This window comes from Myotis davidii, unplaced genomic scaffold, assembly GCF_000327345.1.
Source record: "Myotis davidii unplaced genomic scaffold, ASM32734v1 scaffold30, whole genome shotgun sequence".
NCBI lineage: Eukaryota > Metazoa > Chordata > Mammalia > Chiroptera > Vespertilionidae > Myotis > Myotis davidii.
Genome location: NW_006282874.1, coordinates 3,562,639 through 3,580,458, shown reverse-complemented (window position 1 = coordinate 3,580,458; position 17,820 = coordinate 3,562,639). Strand labels below are relative to the sequence as shown.

The window sequence follows — 17,820 nt, the reverse complement described above, 5'->3', positions numbered from 1 at the left end:
GTCCCCTCCCACTCGCGGTAAATTCTTATGCAACCTTCAAAGCCCATCTCCAAAGCGGGTTTCCGAGCACTCTTCCCCACCCATTGCGCTCGCTCCCTGCCTCCTTGGTGCCGTGCCCACGGCTCACCGGAGTGGTGATGGTGCGCACGCTGGAGCTGGACAGCCGGGCTTAGAATTCCAGCCGTGCCGCTGGCCAGCGGGTCTGTGTGTGCTACATGGCTTTTTCTACAAACCTCAGCTCCCCAACTCCGGGTGACTTACCCCAGGTGACTGCGCCTTTGTTGGAGGGCCCGTGAGGTAGTGGGCTGGGAGGGTCTGACAGCGTTCGCTTGTGTCCAGGTGGTGGTGGCGGGGGCCGCTTCTTGGACAGGGTGGAGGTGCCGCCGGAGGTCTGCATGCCGAGGGGGAGTGTTGAAGGTGGGCCAGTGGGACCTGGAAAGGCACCGAACGGGCAGGAAGGTCAGTCCCGGTCTCATCGAACAGCCGGTGTGCAGTCACTTCACACATCGACGGCGGCACGACAAGGGGAGGGACAAAAGCGCAGGCCGGAGGTGGCCGCGCCCGTCAACCCAGTGATGCCCAAACAGGGTTTCTAAAAGTTGCTGGTGAGAAACAGTGACAACAGAGGGAAGGTGAGTGTGTCTCTTTAAGAAACAGGAGGCCAGTCAGCATGACATGCCAATGCATTGAGATCACTTAGGTACAACGGGAAAGAACCACGCGCTTTGAACAGTAAGTCACTGGAATCGTGGCGGAAGCTACTGAGGAGGAGGCACCGCCAGGGAAATCAATGAGCCAGAGCAGAACGGGCCGCAGGCTGAGGCTCGAGGCCACAGAACAGGACTCTTCTCTCCGCCACAGCCTTGCCTTTAAGTCCGTACACTTTGCCCAAGTTTTCTTTTTTAATATATTTTTACTGATTTTAGAGAGAGGGGAGAAGGAGAGAGAGAGAAACATCAATCTGCTGCCTCCTGCCTGCCCCCTACCAGGGATTGAGCCGGCAATGCAGGCATGTGCTCTGACCGGGAGTGGAACCACCACCCTCAGGTCCATGGGAGGATGCTCAACCCAACTGAACCACACTGGCGGGGCCCGAGTTGTTGGTAATGACTTGTATAAATAATGGAGGATGCTGAAGTAAAAAGAATTACTCGGAAGAAAAAAGAAATCCAAAACCTCTTTTTCCCTCCAATTCTGATGACTGTTCTGGGCCTCATAAGCTACCTATTATATTAGAAACTCAATAGGTTACATACATTAGACATCGGTTTCTACAGATTTAAAAAAAGACAAGTTTCTTCAGAGACAAAGACAGGCTAGCAGTAATCTTATGAATATTACACACACACATACACACGCGCACACACACACACACCATTACTGCAAAAATGCTGACTTTTTTGAACTGATGTTTTAAGAAAGAAAAAAAAGTTGGTTGTTAGTTTTGTTTCTGGAAAGTGGCACTGAAGTGCTGGTGGGTGCCAGGCAGTACCTGGCGGGCACTGGATACACGTCTCTGTGACTGTCACCAGGTGGACGTTTTAACTGTGTTCATGAATAACTGCTCCCGCAAACGTTAAAATTAAAAGTCAATAAAAAGGAGAGAAACAAAGAAAAGCGGAGAACACGGCCACACCACATGTGAACACAGGACGGGAGGTACCTGGCGATCCAGACAGGCTCCCAAAGAGCTTTCTACATTCTGCGTGTCAAAGGGAAGCTCAGTCACTGCCGGCCTCCGCCTGGTGACGTAGCACTGACGCTTCCCATGATCAATCACCGATCAGTACCGACATCAACTTAAACCATTTTCTCAGTCGGCAACTGGTTACTCGCTCGGCCTTTGGGATTCAGTGGCCCTCTATGTAGTTTATTCTCTCAATCCGATGATGCCCTCCATCTCGAAGCCTGCCGTTACCCCAGATCAGGGCAATCCCAGGACCACTTTATCTTTGAAGCAACAGTCACTGTTGCTGCACCCCTGCACGTGTCTGAAGCTTTCAGTTTCCCAAAGTGTCCGCATAGGCCATTCCCCTTGCTTTTCATAAAGGCCCCGTAAAGTATGCGGGTGGGGAATTATGGCCCCCGCTGTGCAGCCAGGAAAGTGGGGAACTGGAGACTTTAGGGTGACAGGCACACGGGGTGAGCTGGGACCACACCCCAGGCCTCTGGGACAGGGAGGCACTCACCCCCTCCCACAATGCTGCAGTTCCCCAAAGCCAGGGCAGCAGCGAATGCTGTGTGAGGAAGTGTAACTTCCTCCTGGAAGTAAATGGGGACTGGATAATGGACAAGTTCATCTCTATCGCCACCTAGGGACGCACTGGGGCACTGCATCCGAAAGGTCATTCAATCGGTTCCAAATCCTGTCTGGAACCACACATCACCAGGCGAAGCGCTAAGGGAGCGATGTCTGAGCAACGCTGCCTGTGTGTGCAGGTGATTTCAGGGGCCATCGGGCCAGGGTCGTCCCGTAGGTAACCACAAACCGTGCAAAACTGAGCCTCTGGGATCATTTCAAAGGGAAGAGACTGGTGTTCCTCATGCCATGTCAGCCTTTCTTCCCATCAGCTATAGCATCTGTGATGACGGCTTTGTTTACGTGCTGATGGCCTGTCTCGCTCACTGGGCCGCAGGTTCTGGTGTACAGTAGGATGGATCTAGTAATTTAACACTGAACTAATGGATGAATAGTTTGAATTCAACCTCCCCCAAGAAGGCTCCATCTTTAAAAGCCAGGAAATCTATCCACTGAAATCCAGAAAAACTGCCCTGAAGTCATTCAACTACACCCACACATAGATATTTTAAAAAATTCATTCCTAGAATCCCAACCAACATGCCTGTCAAACCTCCCCCTCCATTCTTGAGTCCCCGTGGAGCTCCCGCGTTCTGAGCGCCACGTGGTGGCCTGCAGCCAGGAGCCTCACTGCGCCACCTGGAACCCACCTTCCTGCCGCATTGCCATCAGGGACCGCGGCTCGGAGCGGAGGACAGCCAGTCCCTGTAGGGAATCAGCTGAGGGACTCTGGCCGGCTCAGCGCCACCGCAGCCTCCAGCTTCTCCTCCTGGGAGGCAGCAGTCCCTTCTGCGGGAGCATCCTCCCTGGTCAGGTCGGCTCAAAGGTCATCTCAGGACGCCTCCTGGGACTCAGCCCTCTGCCCAGAGCCATTGCGTTTATCTCTGACCTCCCACGAGGACCGACGTCACTAGCTTCTCTGCCTGCTTTTCCTGCCGTCAGCTTCCTGTGCGCAAGATCCGCAGGCCTCCACTGCCCGCACCTTCTGGGCTAAGGCGGGTCTGTGGTGGAAGCCAGGCGGATTCCTTTCCAGAGTCCTCATACCTCTGGTTGTTGGTCAAACAGAAAACCCAGGTCTTCCATGCAGGGAGACCAACTGAAATATAACTCGTTCAAAGGAAAACAAGACCCAGAAGAGGGCTTACAACTTTTCCTGGCATTCTCTGTGTAACTTCAGAATTCTAACACGCCTCCTGTGTGTGAACGACACAGGTTGCATCTGTACAGCTGTGGACAGTGCGAATGACAATGTTCCCACTTTCCCATGGTTTTCACAGGATAGAGCTGAAGAGTAGAAACTTTGTTACTTTAAAGGGTAAAGACAATGGGTTCATTCAGAGAGGAACTGCGCGTGGGAAGGAAGGCGCCGACATGGGGAAACAGGGGCACCTCGAGGTGGAGTGTGCGGACACACGGACCCCGCGCAGACCGACCAGGACCCCACATGGCAGGGGGCCCCAGGCCAGCAGCACGGCGCCGGCGGAGCCCTGCCACATGCCAGGCTGAGCTGAATGCCCCCTTCCTCCTCACCAGTGTCCACACCTGTCCCAGCTCAGCTGCAGTTTGGCCGCCGCTATGAGAGGCGTGGAATCGCACATGGGGAGGAAGAGGCAGGTTCACAGCTTAGTTGCTGAAAAACACGGTGAAGCTGTAGCACTGGTGTCTGTTTCCAGGGCCACGGTGCTCGCCACACTTCCCAATTCTAGAGGCCCCCGAAGCCGCAGCCCAGCAATCCCAGCAGGGGCCCCCCAGCAGCCCGGGCTCTGCTCTCCTAGAGCCTTTCTCCTGGGTGGTCGGTCTCCCTGGGTTCTGAGGGAAAGTCCACCAGGAGGGCAGAGGAGATGACCGTCTTCCCTGACACACAGAGGGAGGATCTAGGCGATCTGGTCGGACAGGTCCTAAGGCCCATTTCAATTTTCTGTCCCATCGCAGCCACCGAGTGACCTCACGTCCCTTAACCTTCCCCGGGCTGTCGCTGTGCAATGGGCTGTGGACTGGCCTAACCTTTCAGCACCCTCTTGTTCTCAGATATCCTGGCCCTATGACCTGATTTTAGCTGAAAGATGGAAGCCACAGTGATCCTGGTGAGCCTGGGAACGTCTATCGCAGTGGTTCTCAACCCGTGGGTCGCGACCCCTTTGGGGGTTTAACGACCCTTTCACAGGGGTGGCCTAAGACCATCGGAAAAACACATATATAATTACATACTGTTTACAGTAGCAAAATTACAGTTATGAAGTAGCAATGAAAATAATTTTATGGTTGGGGGTCACCACCACATGAGGAACTGTATTAAAGGGTCGCGGCATTAGGAAGGTTGAGAACCACTGGTCTATCTAGTTCTCAGGAGCGCACAGTGGGGCGGCAGCTGCACTTAAATCACGGCTCTGACCTCATCCCGCTGGGCCTCCCACCGCAGAGGGGGAGCCGCCAGCGCGCCTGTCTAGGCTCCAAGACGGCGTAAGGGCCCTGAATCGACGAGTCTTCCGCTGCTGACAGCTCTGCCCGAGCACAAGGAGGCTTTGCTTGGAGGCCATGAGGTCAAACTTCCTTGCATTTTGATGAGGCAGCTGGAGTTTCCGGAAAATATTCCGGAGCTGGATTCAGAATGATTCCTCTTTCCCCCTCAGTCCGACGACTGGGGGACTTTAACTTTAGTGTCTGTCTCCGCCTCCCCCGAGCCGGCGCCCTGCAGAGCCTGCCTCACTCTCAGGGCAGCAGAGGCCTCGGCGAACGCGCCACAGAAGGTGGGCAGCCCGAGCGACCCAGGCAGGACATCCTCGCTTTCACTTAAACGTGTCTATCGGTCCAACAGAATGAAACGGGGAAGAGTAAGGGTCACAAGCCAGGGGGAGCCACCTCCGCACCGAGCACCAGCCGATCTGCAACAACGTCCTCTACGAACTCGCTCTGCGCCTGACCGCTTCCCAAGTGCACGGCACGTGAGCCCGGCGAGAGGCGGGACGCAGCCCATGCTTCGGGTCCCTTCAGCTTCCCAAGAAGGCCGCTCCCTAGCTGGGCAGCAGCATGATGCCCGCACAGCCCAGGGCTAAGGCCCAATCTATCGTCAGTGGTTTACAGAGGATGTGGACGCCTGACTTAGGTACGTGCCAGCAAACGTGGGGAACAGGAAGAAACACACTGTTGGTGAAACTTCTGGCTCACACGTGCTGTCACGGTCACGGTCACTGGTTATCTGCGAGGAGAACTATTCACACCAAAGCCTCCGTTTAACTTTTCTCCGTGACGTTATGATCTATGAGGCCATTTGGGTCTGTGAGAACACAGCTCCCATTTACAGCGCCATCTCAATGGAGAGTAAGCTCTGAAAAAACACTGTTTTGAATAAAGCTCACATTTCCCAGAAAATAGCCCCAGTGTGAGTGCAATAGGCCCGCATTGTGTGCGGAGCGGCCTGGAAGCGCGTGAGCCGCTGCGCTGCGCTGCGCAGGGGGAGCCCTGGCTGAGAACAAACCCCAGGCTCCGGCCCGGGGCCTCTCGACTTCCCCGGCTGTGGGACCCTTTGATGTGGGCATTTCTGGGCCTCATCTGTCCCCGTCCCTGTCAGGGAACACGCCGACTTCCTGCGCAGGATGGTCTCTGTGGACCCAGGGGCGCAGGACAAGCACTTGTTGCTGGAGAACAGAGCGGTGGCCCCGGCATTGGCCCCTCGGGGGCACCCGACACACCTGCCAATCACCTCCTCCGGGGAGGATTCTGCTGCACGGCCTGCCTCGTCCGAGGGACGGGAGGGTGGGCTCAGGCCACACAGGGCCCGGTCAGCATCCGCACAGCCGAGAGCCGGAGGTCACTTACTCAGCATCTCTGAACCACTGTCTCTCTAGTTCAGTGATGGCGAACACTTATATTTTTGATATTTATTTTATATATTTAAATGCCATTTAACAAAGAAAAATCAACCAAAAAAGTGAGTTCGCGTGTAACCTCTGACACGCGTGTCATAGGTTCACCATCACTGCTCTATTCCCCACGATGCCAGCCACTGTCACACCCGCCTCACTGTGAACAAGAAATGAGAAAGACTGGGACTAGGGCCTCCAGGGCTCTACCTGTAACTAATGCTGCTGCCACACTGTCTTCAGAAGAGAGGCATGCTGGTCTGGAGGAAAGCCACTTTTATATAACAAGAATCCTTACGAAAGAGGAAAGAGCCCAGGTCTTGGACGCTATGTGGACCTCGGATTGAATCTCAACTCTACCACTTACCAGCTACATGACCTTGACAAGCCACTCCACTTCCCTAAGCCTCAGTTTCCATATCTGCAAAATGGGCACGAAGAGCACATCCCAGACAGGACTGCCGTGAGGTTCACACAGAATGCGTGAGGCATGCCCACAACACCGCCCACCTGGCTGCTGGTGCCAGCACCCCACTCCAGACTCTGCCACCCACGTGCGCCTGGCAATTCTACCTCCGGGCTGCGTAACTCCTAGCCCTGAGGATGGAGCCACAAGGCCCTTCTCAAAGCTCGTACCTTTGCCGGCGTTTCGAGGAGGCAATGGAGGTGCCTCCGAGGTGGGTGATGTGGGGGAGTCTGTGCTCGTGGAGGTGAAGATCTGGTTGGTGAAGGCGCTGTAGGAGAGCCGCTGCTTGTCCCGCTGGGTGCCGAATCCCGGCTGCGCCAGCTTGTCCTGCGGGGAGATGCTGGAGGAGTGGCAGAAGCTCTGGGGGCGGGGCGAGCGCTCCTTCTTGATGGGGCTCGGCTGGAGGGAGAGGACAGTGCAGAGGGTGAGACAACCCTCCGGACGCCACTGCGGGCGGGTCCAGGGGTAACCTGGGCACCCACAACCCTGGCCCGAGAGGACCACACAGGACAGGGAAGGACGCAGACCTTACGCTTCCGATCCTTGTGTCACCACTGCCAGGGTCATGTTAGGGAAACACTGGTTAGGGGTCAGCAGCGGCCAGAAGCGTAAGGTCCCAGTTAGGTTTAACCTTTAATCTGCAAGTCCCTCCGGGTGCAGGCCATGGCCACCAGCATTTGAACAGATTCCCACCGCCTACAAGTGGCCACATTAAACGCTCCTTTGTGGTCAGCCATTTGAAGCCAAGATTCTCAATCCTACCTCTCTTCTCACTTGCATCCGCGTAGAAGTAACCTCATCCACACCCCTGGCTTTGACTGACCCCAATGCTGACTCAGACCTGCAGGTCCCACCCCACCTCCTGGACTCAAAACCATTTTCATGCCTGTGAGGGTCCCTGGGTCTGTATCCTGGTGACAGCTTTAGCATCCACTGCTTTCAGAGTCAGGACCCTCCGTGTCTGCCAGTCACCAACTGTGCACGGCGAGCTCAGGGACGCCCCTCGGACTGTGTGCTCAGGACCCTTCAGCTCCCACAGGAGCAATGGCCCCTGAACAGCCCGATTCCGTCTCCTTCAATCTGTTTTCCACACAGACACAGGGCAGGTAGGAAACATGCCCTTCCCACAAGAAATCTCTGTTGGCTCCTCACTGCTACTGGTTGTTAATTTGAAAAATTCATTGGCTTTTCCAAAGCCGAAAGGTCACATGTGGCCCACAGAGCCTTCCTGATCTGGGCGGCCTGACCCTGCGGCGGCCTCCTGCCTCTCTCCGCCCAGCCCACATGCAGGTCGCCTCACACACGGTGCTTCTAACCTTTCCTCAGACGTCCGGGCTCCAGCATGACCCCCAGGCCTTTGCACACGCTGCTCTCCCTTCCTGGAAGAATGCATTCCTCCTCCTCTGCCCGGCCAGTTCCTCCCTACCGTGGGAGCCCATCTCCACTGCCCGTCCTTGACGGGTCTTCAGTGCTGTGTCCTCCGAGCACTCCTCAGCAACCCCCCAATTCCCATTATTAGGGTTTCCACTGTCGCCTCTAAATGTCTCCTCTAAAGTGGGAACGCCTCAGGGCACCTTTGTCCGGCCAGCTCTGGCCATTCCTCGCATCCTGCCTGGGAAGGAGCATCGCCCCCACATGCCCAGTGAAGGGTGCACAGCCAGCCTCAGAGCTCGCTGAGAACGACCTCTGGGAGCCGGACAGAAGCAGGTCTGACCGAGACCGCCTCCACCAGCTGACACTGCAGACGAGTTGCAAAATGTCCGTGTGTCAGTTTTCTCCTCTGCAGCAGGGACAAGAGCACAGTGGGCGTTCCTAAGAACAACCTGGGGGGACACGGGCGACATGCCTACCTCTGCCCAGTCCACGTGCGAGTGCTCGATAACTTATTCTTTACTCGTCAGCTGTTTTGAGGGCTAATTTTAAGTGTCAACTTGGCTAAGTCCTGGTGCCCAGGTGTTTGGTCAAACAGCAGCCTAAGAGTTGGCTGGGAGGGTGTTTTTTAGTGTGGTTAACATTTAGATGTGGAGTGAAGGGGATACCCCCCATAATGGGGTGGGCCTCAGCCAGTGAGCTGAAGGGCTTCGGAGAAAAGACTGAGGTCCCCCCATCCTGTTCCCCGAGGCTCCAGAGTTCTTCGGACTCAAGATTGCCAGGATTCCCAACCTGCCCATACATTTGGACTTGTCAGCCCTCAGGTGCATGTGAGCCAACTCCCTAAAATAGATTCCATGCTTTCTCTCCAGGGAAACATGTCCCATCGGCTCTGTTTCTCTGGAGATCCCTGACTGATGCAGCTGCTACGTGGGACCCAAAGGAGCACCCGGTCTGAGCCAAGAGAACGGCCCTGGTGCATCAGGTCCTAAGACCAAGCGACCCCACTCAGAGTCCTGTTAGTGCAGAGAAACAGGGGAGATGCACTCAGAGCCCCAGAGGCCGACTCACACTCACCTTGTCGTCCAGGTCGTCGTCGCTCTCATCCATCTCCTCCTGTCGCAGGTTCCATTCGTATTCCACGTGGACGTGTGGGTTGAACTTTCCGGACTTAGCCTGGGAAAGCTGAAAAGAACAGTGGGTGCAGCCATTGTCATTCAAATGCCCAACACCCCAACGTTATAGCGGCGCTGACCAAGCCCCATCTATTCCTGGGTCCCAGTTAACCACCAGCAGCGGCTTTGGAAGCAGCCCCCTGGCCGTCCACGCTGGACCAGCAGACAGCTCAGAGAAACCGCCAGGAATTCCAGGCATGGTCTATTTTAGTTTGATAACGTGACTTCTCTCCAGGATGTAAAGCTTTTTAAAATATTATTAAAATGGCCCTGGTCGGTTTGGTTCAGTGGATAGAGCGTCAGCCTGTGGACCGAAGGGTCCCAGGTTCGATTCCGGTCAAGGGCATGTACCTTGGTTGTGGGCACATCCCCAGTAGGAGGCGTGCAGGAGGCAGCTGATCAATGTTTCTCTCTCATTGATGTTTCTAACTCTCTCTCTCCCTGTCTCTCTGTAAAAAATAAATAAAATATATTATTAAAATGAGTCTCAAAACAGCAAATTCTTGGCTGGAAGGCAAAATCACAGTCAGGGACGTGCGAGGGGAGGGTCTTTCAGGTTAGACAGTCCCAGTTCAACCCATGTCCCCTGTTCTCATTCACACACGGGGCGGGACACCCAGACCTGCTCGGAGGAGTCTCGGAGGAACAGAAAAGCGCCACAGGGGCCTGGAGCTCGAGAAGGTAACCTACCTTTCCTATCTCAACCTTCCCCAGGTTATGAGCACCGTGTTCCGCTGCGGCCTGAAGCTGTGAGCAGGGACCGGTGGGAGCGGAAAAGGTGAGTGCATGCAGGGACGCGAGGGAGAGAGCAGCGTGCTTAACATTTAAAGACCATCGTACTCTGCCTTTGGCTGGCCCGACTATTTGGCCTCCCAGATAGGTCTTCCTGACCGGGAGCCACAGAGAAAGCCGGATGACCATGACCCGTAAGCCCGGGTGGTAACACCGCCTCTCACCCGCCTCCCAGCTCCTCATCACAGCTGCCCTCCAGGGACAGGCGGATGACACGTTTATTGTGTTTTCAAATGCAGCCAGAGTGCTTGTCGGAATTTCTTTAGCCAAGGTTAAAAAAAAAATTGCTTCTTTTATCTCCAGTTCCAGTTTCAGACAACGCCACTTCAGGGCAGCTGATGTCTATTAGCTTGCTTACCACATTTTTTCTTTTATTTTTTAAAATATTATTTTTAAAATATTATTTTAAAATATTATTTTTAAAAACATTATTTTTTAAAATATTATTTTTATTGATTTCAGAGAGGAAGGGAGAGGGAGAGAGATAGACACATCAATGATGAGAGAGAATCATTGATCGCTGCCTCCTGCACGCCCCCTACTGGGGATCGAGCTTACAACCAGGGCACGTGCCCTTGACTGGAATTGAACCTGGGGGCCCTTCGCTCTATCCACTGAGCCACACCAGCCAGGGCTGCTTACCAGATCTTCGCATTGAGTGGCTTTCAGTCTCTTCGCTATGTCGAGGGCAGTCTCTCCAGCCTGGTTCACTGAAATGGGGAAGAGACATGTGCATGATTAGGACAGACCTCGAAAAGGCAGAGACCATGATCAGATTACAGGCAGCAGGCAAGCTCAGGTCCAGCCATGGCTGCTGAGCCCCACGTGCGCGTGCTTACCAACGTCCACGGTGGGCTTGCTCCGCAGCAGCAGCTTCAGGCACTCGGGTTTGTCGAACATGCTGCAGTAGTGCAGGGCCGTGTTCCCCTGGGCCGTCTGCTTGTCCAGGTTCCCACTGAAAAACCAGAGCGGCGGGAAAAACGGCTGCCTCTCCCACCCAGCACTGCGGGTGAGCCCCTTACGTCTGGGCTAACAACGGAGTCCAATTTCAGACCTGGCTATCATAAACTTAGGAGGTTTCTAACATTTCACCCAAATTTACAACCAACACAGGATGCCAGTGGTCAGCACTGACTGCGTGTATTACGAGACAGCACTGCCTCTTAGCTTTTCACCTGTCTTAGCTCATGTAACCTTCACAAGATGCTACTGCAGAGGGGACACAGTGTATGCGTATGAGATTACCAAGACATGGATGATGGAGCAAGAATGTGAACGCAGGCAACGTGTGTTCTTCACCAATGGTCTTGACCACTGCACCTCTAAGGGGCCTGGGCACTGATACAGCTTAGCTTGGGTCACTTGTGGGTTCAAATGCCCTCACGAGCAAGTCCAAAGCTCCTGTGCTGACTATTATACTCCTATTAAGCACGCCCCAAGTCTGAATCAGCGACCGAGGCAGCCACATACACTGCTGTCTTACAATGAACATCCTGTGGACCTGCCCTGTTAAGTCTTTTCTTCCCCAACCTCCCAAGTGCAGAGGTTTTGGACCCAGAGACAGGATTTTACCTTTACGTAGACCAGGGGTTGGAGAACCATAGCTGCAGGCCTTCTCTGGCCCTCCATTTGTTTTTGTAAATACAATTTTATTGGAACATGCCCACGCCCACTCATTTGCATACTGCCTTGGCTGCTTTCATAACTGCAACGGCAGTGTTGAATGCGACAGAGACCGCATGGCCTGCAAAGCCTAAAGTAGTATCTGGCTCTTTAAGAAGGGTGTGCTGATTACTGATCGCGGCTGCTAACAGGACTGGTCTGTGCTAATGTACAAGGCCCATTCAGAGCAAACAGAAACCATACCAGTTTTGGACAAGGAAATCAACCAAATGGAGAGATGTCTGGTCTGCAGTCCGGACTGCAAGATGAAGGGCGGTCTCCCCGAGCTCCTGCAAAGGACAGGCAAGTATAAATAGGCGGTCGCATGTCCTACTTTGTCTAGAGCAGTTTCCTTCACGTCGTTACCCCAAAGTAATTATTAATAACCCCCCTCCCCTCTCAGATTGTCCTGATTCAGACGGGGCACTCGGTGTGTTACAGCCTCATTATAATAATGAGCCATCTTTGAAACGGACTGTCCACGGTGCTCTCGACCCGATGATGTCAGCGCAGCCTCACCTGCCCGGGCTCCAGCAGTGGCTCCATGAGCTCCACGCCTTCCGCGTAGACCTGGACGAGTGCAAGTAAGTCCCGGGACCTCACGGCCTCCAGCAATTCGTTCAGTTTAGCTGACGGAGATGAACAGGTCTTCCGCGAAAACCGATGATCCACATACTTCGCCGTGATGTACTCCTTCCGTGCAGTCCTAAACAGCACGAGACGAAGCCTCGTCATTTCCCAGGGGTGAGAAAGGGTTATATCTTTGCAGACCAACACTTCTTTCTGAGAAGAGTCATTTTAATTAAGAGACTTCCTTATAGACCTACTGGGAGATCTGATGATGTCAGAGTGGAAGAAACGTGCTCCTTGGCCGTGCCCCATAATAGTTTTGTGAACTTGGTGCCCAAATAACCACCCAGGAGGGGCTGGTCTAACCTTTAGGCAGGCGTCTGCGTCACAAAACCTTCGCTGATCGCGAGAAGAAAGAATGATATCTTTCTTCCTAGTCACCCACAGTATTAAACAAATTTCAAGTGCAAAGTCAATGTAAAAATTTTTGAATAGTTTTAAAGATTCACTTGACTCAAAAAACTAAAAATGATACCAGAAGGTGTGTATGGAGGCGTCTCACAGTCACACCACCCAGAGCAAGCACGTAAGTTTGCTGGGGATTTCCCGGGTTTCGTCAAGCAAATATGTCAAGTAAGCGTATGTTTATGTATTCGTCGCTGTCCAGATCCATTTGGTGCCTGAGTCCAGACAGTAAATTGTGAGAGTTCAAAAGTGAGGGACAGATCACCTCCCCTGACAGCGATTCAGTTCCTGAGTTTGGATGGCATGTCTGCGACCAGAGGGATTCGCGCACTCATTCCCACGCCTCCTCCTCCCTCCCCAAGCCAGGCAGCCAGACATGAGGTACGTAGTCAGATGCCTATAGAAGGACACTCGCTTTGTCCCTCATCTTCCTCCATGACACAACAGGAATGAACACCCAGAAGTGGGGCTGCCGAGTCACAGGTAAACACACTTCTGATTGTGACAAATACAGCGAGCTTGCTCCTCACGGGCAGCGTGCCACCTGGATCCCCACCAGCAGCGCCAGGGACCCTGGGATGGCTGCTTCCCCAGTCTTGCCGCGGGGCTGTCACGCATCCAGACCTTTGCCAACCTGACAGGCGTCTCCCACTGCTGTTGTGTCTCCTATTTATCACAACAGGCGCGATTCAGAGAATCGTCCTCATGAAGCTTCACCCTCCAAGCAGACGCCACTCCCGCGGGGGAGGTGATGCTGAAAATAACCCGTGCGTTCCAGAAGCATGTTGCAAAATACGCTTCGTTGCTCTGCCTTTTCCTCATAATGGGGTTTCCTCTTGGGGGGGTGGTACTATAACCACGAAGATGTTTTTGGGGAGGGTTGAAAAAACAATGGTAGATGGTAAAGAATTCAGTATGTTAGAAATACTTACATGTCACTCATTGGGGTAGGTTTTGGTGAGGGGCTGGGTAAATTTGCTTCCATAATATCATTGAAACTATTGTTCCCAATAGTCTTGGCCAACTGTAACATAAACACAACATAGCAAACTCGTTACTACTGGTTTAAAAGTTCCCAATTATTGCTGAATATGTACCTTCCTGCACTTGACTCAGGATACAAGCCATCCATCCATCTCAGTGGTTCTCAACCTTCCTAACGCCGCCACCCTTTAATACAGTTCCTCATGTTGTGACCCCCAACCATAAAATTATTTTCGTTGCTACTTCATAACTATAATGTTGCTACTGTTATGAATCGTAAATATCTGATATGTAGGATGTATTTTCATTGTTACAAATTGAACATAATTAAAGCATAGTGATTGATCACAAAAACAATATGCAATTACATATGTGTTTTCCGATGGTCTTAGGCGACCCCTGTGAAAGGATCGTTCGACCCCCCATAGGGGTCGCGACCCACAGGTTGAGAACCGCTGATCCATCTGGTCAACAAGCATTTGCTGAGCACTTACTATGTGCCTCACTTCTGGTTGAGGGGTTTATTCTAATTGGACAGAAAAGAATTTAGAATTCCTTTGTATTTGGGATACAAATTAAGATGCGGCGCTGGCCGGTGGTGCTCAGTGGTTGGAGTGTCAGCCCACGAACCGAAGGGTTGCGGGTTTGATTCCCAGTCAAGGGCTCGTACCTGGGTTGCAAGTTCATTCCCTGCCCACCCCCGACCCTCCCTGGCCTGGTCAGGACATGAGTGGGAGGCAATCAATTGATGTCTCTCTTTCTCTGCCTCCCTCCTGTCTTCTCCTCCCTCCTTCCTCCCTTCCACTCTATCCGAAGGCAACGAAAAAATATCCTCAGGTGAAGATTAAAACAAACAAAAACGATGCGGCAGGCAACTGATGAAGAAGCTCCACGCTTCTGGGTTCAAGAACCTTACAAAAATTTTATCCTGAAGGTCCTTTGGTCGTTCAGATCATGTGGGCATCAATATAAAGTGTAAGAACGCTCATTACAGCCATCTCTGGGGAAAGGCGTGAGCTCATCACGTGGCGAGTGTTTAGCATGTGGACTCTTCCTGCTCCCAGTTATCACCCTGGGCTTCATTAATCGAGTCAAGGAGATGGGGTGATGCTGTTTCCACACTAAAGGAGGAAGTTTCAGGTGCGGGCCCTGAGCCTCTCCCCTCCAGTCCTGAGTGATTGGGGAGCCGGTATCAGAATACTTCCCAAGTTCCCTGCTCCCTAAATCGAGGGGCTCCTACACCCAAGACAGACCCCGTTGCTCACGGGGTGCTCAGACGACACGGCTGCCGGCTGGGGGCCTGACTCTGGGGTGCTGTGCACCGGACAAGCGCCTGAGGAGCTGGGCTTCCGGCTGTGGGGCCCAGGCTTGCTCAGGGTTTGCTCAAGGGCCTCGGGTCTGAGACGGAGCCTATGTCACGTCACGCGCTTTCACTGTTAAAGACCAGTTAGTATAAATCCAGGCCACCAGGTTCAAATTTTGCAAGACAGGGCTTCTGACCACAGGCATTCTGGGAGGCCTTCCCGACCGGATCTATGTACTGGGGGGACCCGATAAGGCTCCAAATTTGGGTGAATCATGATGGGAAGGGTAGGTGATAAGCTCAAACCTGCATAGTCCTTCCCTTACTACCTAACAAAGTCAGGGCTTAGGAGTGACTGGTTTTAGGACAGGAGCTAACAGGCTACTCACAATTCACGAGTACTTTTAGAAACAAAAAGTAAAAACAGAAAAACTCTTAGGTCACTGTTTCGGATAATATGAGCCCCTAGGTAAAGCGAGTGTGGGAGTTCAGAGCTTACCTCCCTTTGTGTTTTTTAGTGAGTCATGTAAGACTAATTCTGAAAGAAAAAACCGCTTTGAAAAGCCCACCCAGAAAAGAGAGCCAGCAGCTGAACTAAGTATGGAAATGCCTGACTCACCAGCTCTTCGCACAGGAAACGGAAACAGTCAACATTGCATACCACAAAATTCACATCTTAAATATCGATGCAAATTAAACAACATTCAGGAAGTAGAAGTCTGTGTACTCACCAGAAACAGAAACCTCAAAGCAATATGCTAAATACATTCACGACAATAAACGTATAAAGTTTTTTTCAAAGTACAGGCCACCACTCACCAAGAGTTCAGAAGTTCCCAGTTTGTCTAGTTCCAAAGACTGAATGCGGGAAACATGGACTCCCATTTCCCTGTGGATTCCAGAACATTCTATGCAGGTCAGAATACCCAAGTTGGTTGAAAGCCAGGTGGGTTCTGTGGAGAGGATTGTGAAGACAGTGAATAAACAAAGTATCTAATTGTAGTGTGCCAACTACAGAGGATGCTAAAACAACAGTGGTAAAATGTGAAAGAATTATGGGGGAAGATTTAAATGGAAGACATAGGTGCTTGCATTTGGCCGAGGGCCTATGATAAAAACCAATAGCTTGTTAGAGAGCAAAAAGTATAATAAAACACGTTTCTAAAAAATTTCCTTTCAATATTGGATTGAAAACCAAATGAAGTTCTTTATTCTTGTGAAGCGTGGGCAAGACTTCCATGAGCCTTCGGACACACCTGTAGGCCGGGTGGGGGCGCTCCCTCCGCACCTGCACCCTCCCCCACAGGGACGGCTGCAGACCTGCAGTCCAGCACAGGGACAGGCTCTGCAGCAAGCATGTCAAACTCAGCGCCCGCGGGCCGCAGGTGGCCCACAATGAATGTTTTTGCGCCCAGCCAATATAACAGTATGTAAGAAACATTTTAATAAAAATTTTATAACTTAATTTTAATAATATCCTGTTATACATCGTTGGTGATAACGAACTACAATGTTCGCTAATGACTGATGACTATAATCGTGTTGCATTCATTTCCCTTACGCGCCTTAGGCGCAGGCGCACCACTTCTCTCCACGAACACCAGCAGCGACTATTTCAGCAGCCAATGGCCACATCATCAGTCTTGGACTGACTTGTGGGCGTGCGCAACAGGAAATATTTCGCTTTCAGAGAAGAGCACAGGCTTATTTGCGTTACGCTTATTAACTTGTGCAGTTATTCAGTGTCTGGTAAGTTCATGTTCAAGAAAAAATATTATTTTTATTAAAATGTTCTATTATTTTATGTTAATGATGACTCATTTATTTCAACCCTTTGTATTCAACATGTCTCTACCGAAATAAATCTGTTTCTATGAAAATTGAAGCTTTTGTTTTTTTTTGCGGCCACATACACTTAAACCGTGTTTATGTGGCCCGTGTTAGCCTTGGAGTTGACATGCCTGCTCTACAGGCATCTTTAACCCCGAGTCACAACGCCCATGAGCCCATCATCTCGGTGACGGCCTGTCCACAAGTGCCTGTGGGTAAGAGCTTAGGCTCTCAGAGACCTTAGGCCTCTGTTTCTACAACCGAAAGGCTCCAGAACAGCAGGAACAAATATTTCTATTACCCGCACGTGCAGGGTCCTCCCTGTGGGCCAGCTTCCTTTCCATGGGTCAGTGCCCGGGCATCTACACTCCTCTGCCATGTCCTCCACCCAGTGAGTGCCTACCCCACACATCACGGGAGTGGCAGGAAACGAGTCGTGTCTCCGAGGGGCCTATGCCATGTCGGACAGAGAAGCCCATTTTCACAGGTAAAACATCATGGGTTGTAATGTGTACGAGCTACAGGTTTGCACCCATGTTGTGACCCCTCCTAGATGTGTGACCTTAGGCAAGTCACTTGCCCTCTGGAGCCCCCCATTTCCTCCTCTGTAAAATGGGGATAATATTAGCATCTTGCTCACAGAAGTTCTGTGAAGATTCAGTAAGATACTATAAGCAAAACAACTAGCAGGGTCCTTATGAAGCACTGAATAACGGTGACCTACTGTCACCTTCTAGGTAACACAGATGCTATTTGGAAATAGAAGTTTCCAGGTGATACGGAGGTTGGGAGGCTTCACTAGGCAGGAAGAAAAGTGATGTACCACGTGTCAGCCCCATCTACACGATTTCTTTAAGTCTTTGTAAGAACTGGCGTTTATGATTCCATTTTTAGGATGAGGAACCTGAAGATCAGAATAGTAAAGGGACTCGGCATGAGGCTGTCCAGGCTGCGAGGGGCAGGCTGGCGATTCAAAGCCGGGATGATGGACTCCAGGTCCAGCGCTCCCCCATGCTGCCCATGGTGCCATTTAACTGGACCTC

General features: G+C 52.1%; 1 protein-coding gene and 1 long non-coding RNA gene across 5 annotated transcripts in view; one reads left to right on the top strand and one right to left on the bottom strand.

Annotated features, from left to right (window-relative positions):
• The window catches only part of ASAP1 (ArfGAP with SH3 domain, ankyrin repeat and PH domain 1), a 189,913-nt gene that overhangs the window by 7,923 nt on the left and 164,170 nt on the right, over nt 1-17,820 (bottom strand). For 2 of the 4 annotated variants that reach the window (XM_015561615.1, XM_015561619.1), the window contains 10 exons: nt 15,767-15,900; nt 13,593-13,684; nt 12,145-12,331; nt 11,830-11,915; nt 10,803-10,918; nt 10,606-10,673; nt 9,862-9,918; nt 9,074-9,181; nt 6,796-7,024; nt 262-432 (listed from right to left, as the gene is read on the bottom strand). In XM_015561615.1, coding sequence (XP_015417101.1) covers nt 262-432; nt 6,796-7,024; nt 9,074-9,181; nt 9,862-9,918; nt 10,606-10,673; nt 10,803-10,918; nt 11,830-11,915; nt 12,145-12,331; nt 13,593-13,684; nt 15,767-15,900 — 1,248 coding nt within the window. The remainder of the gene's footprint in view (nt 1-261; nt 433-6,795; nt 7,025-9,073; nt 9,182-9,861; nt 9,919-10,605; nt 10,674-10,802; nt 10,919-11,829; nt 11,916-12,144; nt 12,332-13,592; nt 13,685-15,766; nt 15,901-17,820) is intronic. The other 2 variants (XM_015561623.1, XM_015561626.1) reach the window with 1 other exon arrangement.
• On the top strand, nt 6,132-16,412 carry LOC107182544. The gene is made up of 3 exons (XR_001513260.1): nt 6,132-6,143; nt 9,407-9,409; nt 16,299-16,412. It is a non-coding gene; the product is annotated as an uncharacterized LOC107182544 (long non-coding RNA).